General features: G+C 43.4%; 1 protein-coding gene across 1 annotated transcript; it reads right to left on the bottom strand.

Annotated features, from left to right (window-relative positions):
• Nucleotides 1-3651: 3651 nt before the first annotated feature.
• LOC103179508 (homeobox protein CDX-1-like) lies at nucleotides 3652-10464 on the bottom strand. Its single transcript, XM_007894844.2, has 3 exons — nucleotides 10026-10464; nucleotides 4298-4443; nucleotides 3652-3852 (listed from the first exon to the last, which is right to left on the bottom strand). Exons 1-3 carry the CDS (start codon nucleotides 10462-10464, stop codon nucleotides 3652-3654), a joined length of 786 nt encoding a protein of 261 aa, XP_007893035.2.
• Nucleotides 10465-13551: the final 3087 nt, after the last annotated feature.

The raw sequence follows: 13551 nt of genomic DNA, 5'->3' as shown, positions 1-13551 counted from the left end.
TTGTTTCCCGCCTGATGAAAAGACTTGATGAAAAGACTTACACTGACTCCCAACAGCTTGAGAATCACCCGCCTCCCTTTCCCCTCTCAATGGAGGTCTGTGATCGCGACACCTTGTGAAACTAACCAGCATACTGAAAAGGCATCACCAGTGAAAAAATATTTTCTCTCACTTAGACCCCATTTCGAAGTCACCAGAGCAGATGCTATAATTTCCTAGCAGAGTGCAAGGGCTGTTTGATTTGCGTTAGCTGCTAGATCGTGCTCTCAGTCACCATTAGTTGCAGCGCGTGTGTATATGTGTGTGTGTGTGTGTGTGTGTCTCACTCTCTCTCTCTTTTCTCCAGTGGAGTGGAATGGAGTTCAGAAGAGGGTGTGAATCTTAGAGGTGTCAGCCTGGCGCTGTTGGTAGCTCTCTCTCATCTTGGGGTCAGAAGGTTGTGTGTTCCAAGCCCCACGTCGAGAGTTTGAGCTCACATCACAGGTTAGACTGGGAGGCTGCCCTTCAGATGAGAGTTTAAACCAAACATCCTATTCAGCTGGACATTAAAGGTCCCAAAAGCACGACTTGAAAAGAGAAGAGAGTTCCTCCAGATTCACTGGCCAACAATCTTCCAACTAAATTGATCGATCACCTCATATGAGGCTTTGTGTCTTGCTGGCAGCGAATACCTACCATGTTTGCCTTCAAAAAGAGCTATTTTATTTGTAGTTTTATTAAGGATGCTTACCCTTGCAACTGATGTTAATAATATTACTATAATAACCCTTGCATTTGACGTAGCATCTATAACATTGAAACCTACGACACTCAAAGCTCTTCACAGGTAATTGCTGTCAAGTGCAGTGACTGTATATTTGTCGGTAAACACAGTGAGGTCCCATCGACAACCCTCGAGGTGAATGACCGATTCATCAGGACTGTTGGCCGGGGCGCCTGGAAAAACTCGCTTCTCTGTCCAAATGGTAATGGGGGGGGGGGNCACATTGAAGGCTACTTGAGCAGGCAGATGGACCACAGTTTAACATTTCATCTGAAGAACGGTAGCTTGGACAACATGTTGCTTCCCCAGTACTGCAGCGAGCTCTGGGTCAAAAGGTTGTGGGTTTAAAACCACAACCTTTTGACCCAGAAGCAAGAATGCTTGAGGCTAAGCCGAACTATCGTACAATATTTAAGATGCACTTCAAGACACACTAAAACCTCTTGTAGAATATTGACCCCTACAGGATCAGGGACATCAGTTCAGCAGCTCACTTGGGTCCGTTGATTCAAGGGTTTATCATTAACTTTTATATTCTTTGGAGTGACCTTTGATTAAAAAAAGACATAAAGCAATCGACCAATCCGTCTTTGTGATGCCTTCTTCAGACTTTACTTCAAACAGGAAGAATAACATTGAAAAGTAAATAAAAAAAACAACAAATCCAACCCTTTGAATTTACTCAATAAAGTATTTCACAAGATATTTCAGCACGCCCCCAATACAAGTTAAACACTGAGTTGGACACTTGTTTTTCCGAACTTATAAACTTAACAGCGACGTGTCAAAGGTTTATTTCCATTCAACCCAAGTTAGTTCACAGTTTGTTACATTTACCAAGCCGTTAAAGACAAGTTTGTTTTTGGAATACATTCACTGGTCAGTCACGTAACGCACTTTCCTGCTCAAGAGACAGGTGATGACACACTTAAAAGAGTTCCAGTCAATAAACAGATCAAAGATAGATAAGGCAGTGATCAGAAATCACAGCAAGTTCATTTTCCTTTTTCTTACAGAATAACCATCAACAACCCATCTGCTAACTTCCGCCATCCTCACTTTCCCCACACACAAACACACCAAACAGGCTGTTTGTACTGCGTAAAAAAAAAATACAAATGATAGTTTGCAATCTTTGTCCTTTCATCCTATTCGGTTCAGTAATTGAACATGTTACAATCCCATCCTGTCCATTCAATAGAATAATGGATGGTAGATGCATGCGTAACCTTGTGTAGGTTCGAGGCAGCATCTGTACAAACAACCTGCACGCAACATCCAATACAGATTTGGAATCCACCTCAACTCAGTACACCAGTGAAGTCTTGTCATTTCAGTCTCTCACAACAACAGGCAGCAGGTCAGAGTGAACACTTGCGCATAGGGCAGAGGCTGGGACACGTGTTACAAAACACTGGCGTTAATAAGCAACAGTTTATGAAGGGATTTCTCAATAAATAATAATCCTCGCGTCTGACACAGTGCCATCAAGACACCTCGTAGCGCTTTACTGTAAAGTGTTGCGACTGTGTATTTTCTAGGCGATGTCCCATTAATTCTCGGGACGCACGCAATCTAAATCTGAGCCCAGGAGGAGAGAATGTTCTCTCCAAAGCAGATACTCCTTAAAGCTCCACCGCGACCACATTTTATGACGATAGTGCACTCGCTCTCCTCGACCTTTGCACCGCCTCCTCTGTGCAAATATAATTCAGCCCCGACTCTTTGAAGCTGATAAGTTCCCAGTGCCGTAACTCGGCAACCCGCAGGAACCCTTCAACAACACACGACAGGGGGACGGTCTCAAGATAGGCAACTCCTTCCCAGACCATTGTCAGTGTCACACGGACACCTTAAGCTCGGATCACCGACGGGCTCGCGATTATCTGGTGACGTCCTCGTCGGGATTTGCGAGAAGTCTTTTGCACCTCAATTTTTCGTTTCGGGGGCGCGGGAGGGGAGGGGAGGGGAGGGGAGGGGAGAAGAGAGAGGGCAATCAAGAAATGCTCCAACCTTATTTCGCTGCACGTACAGTCAATCAACCTAGGAAATCGTGGATTAAGTTAAAAAATAATCGATGCCAACTCCCTGATGTGCTGTAGCCTATTCGAAGCGAAAGCAAGCACAGGCGTGAATCAGCCCAACGCACCGTTTTATTAACAAGAATCGGGTAAAACAAAGATTGAATCCGACGACCGCTTCAGGCAGTTTTCTTTTATATACATTTAGGGGGAAAAATAAGGAATTGCGTCGCTTGAAACCGGGGACTATTTATGCTAAAACACACCACAGGAAAGGCACTGTGACTGGCTTGACTGACAACTACCTGCAATTTTTAAAGCACCCTTCACATTGGATTAACATGGGATACACTCACATAATTTACCCTGCACCAGGTCAGCTCAAACAATACAGTAAAGAGCACACAAGATAATGCATTCATTTGTTTACAGAATCTCCTTCTTCAAACATTTTGAATGTTTGGGATTTTTTGGGGGGGCCAAATTTGTATTTTCCACTTTTCTCATCCATCCATGATCGCTCTTATCCTCCCAACCAACCCCTACCCCCACCGCCATGGACTAGGCACAGAGTATCTTTATATATATTTATGTAATAGGCTGGGTAACAGGAACGATGCAAAGATCGTTGTTTTTCCAACAAAGAAAGAGATCCAAATAACTAATTTTCTCAGCGGTAGATTTTCATCCGTGAAACAAAAAGGTCCTTTCGTAACACGTGACGTTACTATTTGCAGATCCTGAAGATCAGTCCAATTTGCAATTGCCTGTGAGTGTAAATAAATTGGATGGCCTTTTCCATCCAACACGAGCACTATGTACATCAATCCGAGCTTCTGTTTCGGCCGCTCCTGGTTTCCGCCCGGCTCAGAGGGTGACAGTCACTTGTGGCATGTTCCCAACGGACTGCCCTCCGGGGATCTGATTCCCGACCATCATTTGGGCTGCGATTTCCTCGGGACTTCCCGAAACGGGCCCGTGCTGAGGCGGGCAGGCCTCAGACTGAGCCATCTGTTTCTTGGTTATTTTCCGTTCTTTCGCCCTTCGATTCTGGAACCAAATCTTCACCTGGGAGGGACACAAAAGCACGGGCCACGGGTCAGATGAAAAAGCTTTGAAACTGAGAACAAAAGAGGGCGAAGGACTGAACAAATAAGAACTGGCAAGAATAATCAAGATCCCGTGCCTCTGCTTCTACCCGTGTCCTGGCCAAAAATCCCCCCCTCAAGTCAACCCGCCATTTGTTTTATGGCAGCTCAGATCCGTCTTACGCTGACGGCAACGAATCCTGGCAATTCATTCCGTCACGGTTTCGGCGCAGGAAAACCACGACGCTTTGAAATGCAAACCTCAAATCCGTTACGAAATTAAAAGCAAGAATTGGAACGTTAGAATTTTAAAGGTAATTGAAGATATCTGAGGGACAGGGGCAAGGTGAGGAACACTGACATTGCCAACGCTTGAGGCAGATAATGCCCCAACACTTTATCAGGGTATTTCAGCTTTAACCAACCTGTCTTTCTGAGAGGCCCAGGATGGTAGCCAGTTCTGATTTCCTCTTGATTGTAATATATCTGTTGTAGTGAAATTCCTTCTCCAGCTCCAGCCTTTGGTGGTCAGTGTAAACTACCCTGTATTTGTCTTTTGTCCTGGTTTTCCCTGTAAAACAGTAGTCGGGTTAAAAGGAGCTTAGCATCACAAGCTACTGAACTAATAATCGCATAGCCAAAATTACAATTTACATTTATACAGCAACTTTCACACAGAGGGTTGTCTCAAAGCACTTCACACTGGTAGCTGGGAGCACAGGCTGGGGGTTAAGTAAGGTGCTGAAAGTGCGGTTGAAAACAACAACAACAATAACAGTTTACATTTGTATAGCGCCTTTCATATTGGGAGGACGTCCCAAGGCACTATCAATTACCTGATTAAAAAATTATAATTAAGAGGCGATCGAGAGAGAGTTATGGCAACAATTTACACTGTAAACGCTTATGAAAAGATAGATCTTAAGGTGGGGAGAGAGTGAGACAGAATGACTGAAAGTCATCGATGGTAAGAGGACATTAAACAAGCCAAACTAGTTTGACACAACATTCAAGTCCATGGAAATTATAGTTTAAATTTCCATCGTAATTCTCTCTCGAGCGCCTGCCTTTTAATTATGATTGTTTAAAATTGATAGTGCTGCCCCCTGATCGTTTTTGTAAACTGAATTGCTGTTAAAGGGAGTTTATATGGATGGTGGACTATTGGACAGTTCACCTGGAGAAACTCCCTTCTCTCCAGCAAATTAGTAACCTGGAATCTTTAACATCCACCTGAACAGCAACAAGACTGAGCCTGGGTTTAATGTCTCATCTGAAGGACAAGATAAACAAAACTTATCAAAGAGCGAAGAGCAAAAAAAAAAGTGAAATAATTAACTATACAAATCGCAAAATTCACCCCCTTTGAAGCACGCGTATTTTATTTTCACTTTTTTTTCCCATTTCGCCCACAAAATACAGTCAGTCAATTTACTCTACAGTACATTCTGTGAAGCGCTTTGCGAGGCATCTCAACGACCTGATAAGGTGCTGTATAAAAAAATGCAAGGAATATTATTATTATTATTATTATTATTGACTGTACAACAGTATCAGAACTGAATTATATTGATAGACCAACAGGAATTGTTGGTCTATCAACATAATTTTATTGTTTGCAAAAATCCCTGGATTCTTACAGAATCTGTCTGTTCCCAGTCAGTTTATACAAACTCCACCCAACGCCTCAGGCTGACTGAGTCCAACACAGCCCTGTTACTCGTGGGTGCTTTTTATAGTAAGTGTTTGTTTTCCCACCAGAATAACATAGAGCAAAGAGCAGGAAATTCTCCTCTCCCCCACAAATAAAAAAAAACGAGTAGCTGAGTGTGAAAAGTAACAGGTTAGGCAACGTGTCTGTTTTCCCAAGGACAACTTTTCTCCAGCTCTCTCTTTTTTTTGAGACGTTTACCTATTTGTGTCTACAACAGGACCACATCCTCCCAACACTCAGCCCCTGTACCAACACTCTCCAAATGTGGCTCAGTTCCTGGGTGGGGAGGGGGGGGGGGGGGAGGTTGCACTCAAAAACCATTCAACCTGACACAGGGCGAGGTTTGCTGTTTGCTCTTTAAATAGTAACTATTTTATGATGTATGATGTGTTGCTTTCCTAACGTTTAAGAGACATATCTGTGCAATATTTCCATTGGAAATGAATTCAAATTGCCCAAGGAAAGGGGCAGAGAGAGAGAGAGAGAGGAAGGGAGAGGGGGACAAATCTACCCCCTCCCAAAAAAACACAAGGGCTTGGGGGGGTGAGGGGGTGAGGGTGGGGGTCGGGGGGGGGGGGGGGGTTAAAGATGCTAATATTTTGCACCTGGTTTCCACCCATCAATCGCACTGGTTGTGGGATGAAGGCAACAGCTTTGATGAGTTAACAGCACTTGTATTCAGAGGATGAAAGGCAACACACTCCACACAAAAGCGAGACAAGGGCAGCTCACAAAGGGTTGGCTCTCTGGGAGTGGGTCCCTACATCAATCTGTTTGGTTTTACTTTGCATAAACAAATGGCGGCGTTTGCTTTCATCTTAAAAGGGCCCTTGGGATGTTTTTTTTGTTTTTTTTTGGGGGGGGGGGGGGGTGGTTGCAGGTCCCCTAAAAAAAACCACAACGAAAATTGCAAATGGATTTCCACACCCAATGCAATGCAATGCAATGAAATGCAACGTGAGCTTTTGGATTTGGAAAGCACCCTTAAGGGTTTGGGGATGGGATGGGTTGGGGAGGAGAGGGGATTCACGTTTTATTGTATATTTTTTGGTGTTTATAATACTGCAATTTTAATTTACACGGTGCCTTTCACAACTTACCTCCCAAGCAACTCAATTTTTAAGTGCATTTTAAACAGGAGTTTTCCTCACTGGAAAGGTTTGGGGGTTTTTTTTGCGATCGAAATAGATGACAAGTGCAATGTATATTTGCTCTGACTAACCTATCAGATTTTATAATATTTCCCACATAGATATATATATATATATATATAGAGAGAGAGAGAGAACGAATCTCTCTGTGTAGGAGTCTCTCTCTCTGTGTCTCTCTCTCTCTCTCTCTCTCTCTGTAAGAATATTATAATCAGATTTTTATAAATCTCCCCACTTGTAAAACCACACAGATATTTCCATTTGGAAAATAATTGGGACCTGCCCTGGACTTGGGGATGGGGGGGAGGGAAGGAGAGGTGAGGTAAAGGGTTAAAATGCAACAGGTCATATCAACCCACTATGCAAATATGACCTCGAATTTATAACCTGACCATCCGCAGTCGCATTATTCGCCCCAGTCATAAAATGCAGTGGGGTATCTCCAGCCAAGACAATGTGGCGAGGGAGCAAGATTCATTATTTATTGTGAAAATCGTCACCCCTTTCCGGTAATATAAAGGCTCTCAGATAATAAGGACTGAGGAAGAGTAGGGTCAGACGCATATCAAAGCCCCTTTCACTCCCTCCCCCCCCCCAAAAAAGAAGCAAGACACACACACACATTGAAAGAGCAAACTGCTTGAATGTGACCAGATCACAATGTAGTGGTAAAGAAACCCAGACCTCACATCCAGATTGCTTTACAGGATGGGAAATTAGCATTACATACTGGGAGAGAGAGAGGGTAGGGCTTCAGCCATTCTCTCCTGGGAGTGTGGCACCAGCAATATATATAGGTAATTATATATATATATATATATATATATAATATATAGCAATATATATATAAAATATATAGGCAATATCTATGTTGGCAATAATACTATTACTGTATAATATTCCTTGCGTTTGACACGGAGCCCTCGTCGAGCGGTTGAGACGTCTCGAAGCGCCTCACGCCATACACCGCAAAGCGGATCGAGAGTATTTTGCGGGTGAAGCGCGGCGGCGAATCGCGCGCGGCTGCGTCCCCGCGAACAGTCGCGGAGCGAGCGAACACAATTTTTGGGGGGAGAAGGGATTATTTACCTATTTACCACCACCCCCACCCCCCCCCCCGCCCGCCCGTCCCCTCCCCGGAAAAGGGATCGGTCAATCGACTAACAACCGGGTCCCTCCTTACTGCTGCGTAAACAGAGACGTGTGGAGTAAGGAAACTTGGCTGAGGTTTTGCCCTGCCCCGGGAATCGAACCCAAACCCTAAAAGATGTTGTAAATTCAGGAAACTTTAGGCTGTCTCAACCTGTTGAAAAGCCCCTTTTAACTTATTTTGCCTTTCAGTGTCAAATTCAACTTAATCTGCAAAAGAAAAAGGTCAAACGAATTCTTTGAATCGAGCAAAGATAAGTCCGAGCAAAAGTCAAGAGGGAAAAGGTAAATTTTCTAAACCAATTCCCGCGCTTCAAGGATCTTTTCACGGGGTAAGAGTTAAAATTAAGATCTGCCCTGTGACGATCCCTTCAAAAAATAATAATAATAATTTGGCCTCTCAATCCTTGACTGTTTGTTGGACACTGATGTGCGCAATTGGGTTCCCTCCCGCGTTTCGCCCACAAAATATACAGTCAATTCATTTTACAGTGTATTCCGTGAAGCGCTTTGAGACGTCTCGAAGACGCGATAAGGCGCTGTACCAAATGCAGAGATTATTATTGTGTTATAATGCGAGAAACGTTCGAGCGAATGCCATCGTTGTACAGAAGAAAAAGTATTGGTCGCATTTCTATGCGTCTGATCCCAACTTTGGGGAACGAACGAAAACAAAACAGAAAAAAACAGGTTTTTAGTTAGAAAGGAAACGCCTGAGATATCAAATTGGGAGCTATTTGGAAATATTTCAAAATTCCACGAGGAATTTGTCTGAAACTCTCCCTTTTTATACAATTATCGCATCGAATCCTTTCTGAAGTGGCGCATTTTTCAGACAGATTTTTTTTCTGTGGGAAACGTGTTGAATTGTCCTTTCAAACTGGGAGTTGTGAGAATGGCATCTGCTAACTTTTCCCCTAACTTTTCCCAACAATCTCTTAATTACCTCGAGAGAGGACAACTGTGTGTGTGTGTGTGTGTGTGTGTGTGTGAGGATTGGAAAAAAATCACTATTTATTATTATTATTATTTTTTTTTGGGGGGGGGGAGGAGAGGGAGAAATTCCTAACATCAAAACCTATATTTTTTGAACAAGTTTTTTTTTAAGCAATTGGGCGGTTGGAGAGGTCGGTGAGTAACGATTACAGTGATATCGTTAAAACACAACTCGTAAAAATAAAGTTGCGAATCGACTGGTCAGAAAGAAAGTCGCTGTGTGATATATATATAGATATACATATAATATATATATATATACATATACATATAATATATATATGTACACACTCACACGGGGTGACCAAAAAGTCGTGAAGTTACTCTATTATCTTTTAAAAAATTATATCTTTAAGACTTATTAAACATTGTAATGGTATCACAAGTTTTTGGTCACTTGTAGCTCTCTCTCTCTCTCTCTCTCTCTGTATATATATATATATATAAATATAAAATATAAAATATATATATAAATATATATATATAATCACACAAACACACACACACACATATATATATCTGTATATGTATATAACATCACAATTCATTCCGACTTTATGAATAATTTGGATTGTTTTTTTTTGAGAGGGGGAGAGAAAGGGGACAGTGATTTTATTTTAGAAAAGTGTCTCTCCAGAAGGGGAGAGAACAGGTTATTAAGGTCTGGAGGTGGAACCCGAGGGCACACGTTTACTGGACACATCGAATCCTGTTACGAAGTAGTGGCGCATTATTCCTTCCCGCGGAAGCGGACCTGCGCAACATGCGCCAGTTCGTAACGTATTCGATGGGTTAAAACGATCGCGTCGAACGAATGAACGAAACGAACGAACGAACGAACAAATAAATGAGACGAACTTTGGTCGCTTTCGATTGAAACTCTCGAAGTGTTTTTTTTTAGAAGGAAAGAGGGAAAGAAAAGGAACTTTCGCAACGACGGATTAACGACAGAGCCGCATGTTAGCTGCGCTTTCCCTGGTGCAAACAGCACACAACACACACACACACACAACACAACACACACACAACACAACACAACACAACACAACACAACACACGGGAGCAGTTCGTGGGAAGTTAACGAAAGCAAAACCGCGTTAAAAAAGTGTTCTCGCAACGAGAAACCCTTCTTCGCTCACTTACCCGCGGCGGAAATTTGCGACGATTTCTTCATCCATTCGTAAGGGTTGCGCCTCTGCCCGTTGGGCGAGGGTTGGCCCGGGGTTTGGTGGGGGTCCGGGGGTGGGAGCCCCCCTTGCCCGGGGGGGTTCAGAGAGCTGTAGTCGGGGGAGCCGTAAGGCATCTGCCCTGGAGAAGTGGAGTGACTGATCTGGACGGGGACCGGGTTGGCCGGACCCAGTCCATAGGGTCCCCAGTCCTCTCTGGGTGGACCATAGGGTGGGTTCCAGGCCATGGGGGTGGGCTGGGGGTGGCTCTCCATCGCGGGCACATGATACCCCGAGTATTCCGAGTACTGAGGACCAGAGGCGAAGTTCTGTGTGGAGGAGACGTTGATGTTTGGGCGCCGGACGGGTGTGGGGTACATACTTCCTTCCTTATCCAACATATAACCCACATACATGACTGGGGTGAGGGGCTGTGTGCATACTGGGGCTGCCTCCTGGCAATGGCATCCGTCTGGCTGGTCTCCTCATGCCCTCCTCTGCCTCCAGCACATGATGGTGAGTGAGTGAGTGAGTGATGATGATGGTTGTTCCTCTGTCTCTTGTCCCCCCCCCTCTCTCTCTCTCTCTCTCTCTCACACACACTCCCTGTCTCTCTGCTTTAAATGAACCAACTGTACATCCAACTGAGCCCCAAAGGCCTCAGTCACTGCGATTTGCATTCCAATAAGTACTGATGTGATGAGCCAAAGGTAACTCCACCTTCTGACTCTTGCCCCATTTCCTTCCTCACGTATTTGTTATAGGGACCATTCATTCATTCCTTCCTTCATTCCTCCCCCTCCCACCTCCTCCTCCTCCCCCCCTCCCCCCCCCCCCCCCCCACCCCCACTCTCTCCCCCCACCCCCCCCCCCTCCACATCCATTCCCCAAAGCCTCACCAACACATCCTCAAACCAACCCAATTTCACAGAGAGAAAGCAACTCATTTACATTGGCCCCTGGATCTGATTTCTTGGGTTATTGCGAGATCTGAACTCGGGTCTCTCTCTCTCTCTATATATATATAATATCAACATTGCTATAATATATATATATATATACACACACTATATATAGGGTGACAAAAAGTCGTGATAACTGCCCTATTATCCACCCCCCCCACCCCCCCATCATCATTTATTTAAGACTTATTAGACATTGCAATGGTATCATGATTTTTTTTGGTCACTCTATATATATATATATTAATATATATGTGTGTGTGTTATAGCAGTGTTGAGGGTCAAGCAAATCATAGTTAAATATATTTTATTTTAACACATCCACGAATTTTTAATGAGTTTCTCTACGATGATTATTGAGAGATATGAACTTGGATCTCTCTCTCTCTCTCTATATATATAATATAATAATAATAATAATAATAATATATATAAATCACATAGCTATGTGAAGGTCCAAGCACGGGAAAGTTAAATATTGTTTTATTTTAGACATTAATGTGTTTTTAAAAGAATCTTTCGAGGACGATTGACATCCCAGAAAGTGTACGTATCTCTGGAAGGATTTTGTTCGCTGAACTGATAAAGGAAATTGTTTAAAGAGAACGGTAGAGAGAGAGAGAGAGAGAGAGAGAGAAAGAGAAAGGGAGAAAAAGAGAGAGAGAGAAAGAAAGAAGGAAAGAAAGAGAGGGATCTGTATTTCGATCATATATAACTTATCCTTTTTTTAAAAAACATTTTAAACGATACTAAAACTAAGGCACAGCTTATAAAAAAAAATCCTTTAAGCCAACTTGGGAGATATTCGTGGCATTTACAGTCTAAATCAAAGTATTTAGCACTTATATCCATTATATTTTAATATCACGATAGTCTCAGTATTTGGAGTTTGAAATCAATAACATTCAATATTTAAAATTTCTGACCAGAAACTTTCAACACTGAAGTAGATTCAATGCGTTTGTAAATGAACCGAGTTTTGCACAGACCATTCAGCAATGGGTATACCTCGTCTTTCTTTCACTCGACCCTTTTGCAGAAAAAAATGTTCTTTTATTTTATTTTATTTTATTTTATTTTCGAGTGTGGGGTTTCAGTTACCAGTTTGAAACGAGGGGTTTGGGAAGTAAAGCCAAACGAGCAGATTATCAATGCAGATCGAGGCAAACCCTCCTCTCACACACAGGTTCACCTGAGAAAGAGGTGCAAAGTATCATCATGAGCTGATTTCTTCACTCAAAGTGATTGAACGGTTGAAAGTCCTTGGCTTTGTGAAGTCGATTCCAATTCGCAGAGGAAGGTGCCCCGGGGCGAACTCGCCAGCGTTTCGCTGTCTTGTCTTCACCGAGTGCGTATTTTTTTATAACAGGGATGAAGTGTAATAATTAACAGCAATCACCCTTGCGTTGGACAATAGCGCCTTATCGTGTCGTTGAGACGTCTCCAAGCGCTTCGCAGAATATGCGGAATACTAATAATAATCGCCCTGCAATTCGGATAAAAGAAATGAAGGCACTAAATATCATTTTCATAATAATAGTAATAATAAAACTAAATCCTTGCATTTGACGTAGGGCCGCTGTCAAGTGCTCTGGGACGCTACCTGGGTGGAGGGCGATATATATATAAATGCAAGTTGTTGTTGTTTTCGTTGTTGTTGTAGGTATCCCGCTACCTATCCTGTATTTACACTCACCAACAAGTGGAAACTCACCAACGAGTCAAATCCTTTCATAATCTTAAACCCCTTTCTATCAGGTCCCCCTTCCCAATCGCCTCACCTCCAGAGAGAGAAGGAAAGCTCCCACCTGCTTAATTGGACGAGCGAATCCATGTAAGAGACAACGCTCTGAGTTTTGTTTCCAACCCCAATGAGAGTGGATTAGGGAGGGAGTGAGAAGGGGAGGGTGTGCGATGACCATAATATTCTATTTCCCTTCTATCTCTATTCCCTTCTCCTTCATGTCTGCTTCGAGTTTCTTCTGAAAACACCGAATAGAGAAAGACAAGGAAAGTTGGGTCAGCTGGAGTTGAGAAGATTTGCTAATGGCCAAGCTTCTCTTGTATTGCTGCAGTTGTCGATATGAAATGGACATAACAGGGATCTATTCGTTTGCATGGAACCTCTCTTGGGGAGCTGCACTGACAGAGAAATACAACAACAACAACAACAACAAGATTCCATTTATAGAGCGCCCTTCACGTCGGGAGGACGTCCCAAAGCGCTGGACAGTTGGGTCAGGACCCGAGCATTGGGGGGGGAAATGGTCAGGGTGAGGGGAGGGAAGGGAGGGAGCGAGGAGGGGGGAAATGGTCAGGGTGAGGGGAGGGAAGGGAGGGGTCGAGGAGGGGGTAGAGAGTTGAGCAGGGAGCTGAAGGCACGGTCAAAGAGACTTACATATGTAAGTCGCGTGTATATAAACCACAGGGATTCACTTAAATGGTTGACAATTGTCTGCGATTCCCAAACTTTAAACTACCCCGGCCCTCTGTGACTGACGCGGGATGTACTGAGACAGTCATGAGGCTCTTAGGTTCAGA

This window comes from Callorhinchus milii, unplaced genomic scaffold, assembly GCF_018977255.1.
Source record: "Callorhinchus milii isolate IMCB2004 unplaced genomic scaffold, IMCB_Cmil_1.0 Scaffold15, whole genome shotgun sequence".
In the NCBI taxonomy this organism is placed as follows: domain Eukaryota; kingdom Metazoa; phylum Chordata; class Chondrichthyes; order Chimaeriformes; family Callorhinchidae; genus Callorhinchus; species Callorhinchus milii.
The sequence above is the reverse complement of the archived record's forward strand: the minus strand, read 5'-3'. Positions and strand labels throughout refer to the sequence as shown.

Excerpts from the sequence above, each read along its gene's own strand:
- LOC103179508 (XM_007894844.2), bottom strand. The coding sequence starts at position 10,464 with ATGTATGTGGGTTATATGTTGGATAAGGAAGGAAGTATGTACCCCACA. Across the intron at positions 4,444-10,025 it reads GTCGCAAATTTCCGCCGCGG|GGAAAACCAGGACAAAAGAC; the intron begins GTAAGTGAGCGA and ends ACTGTTTTACAG. Across the intron at positions 3,853-4,297 it reads TGGGCCTCTCAGAAAGACAG|GTGAAGATTTGGTTCCAGAA; the intron begins GTTGGTTAAAGC and ends TGTCCCTCCCAG.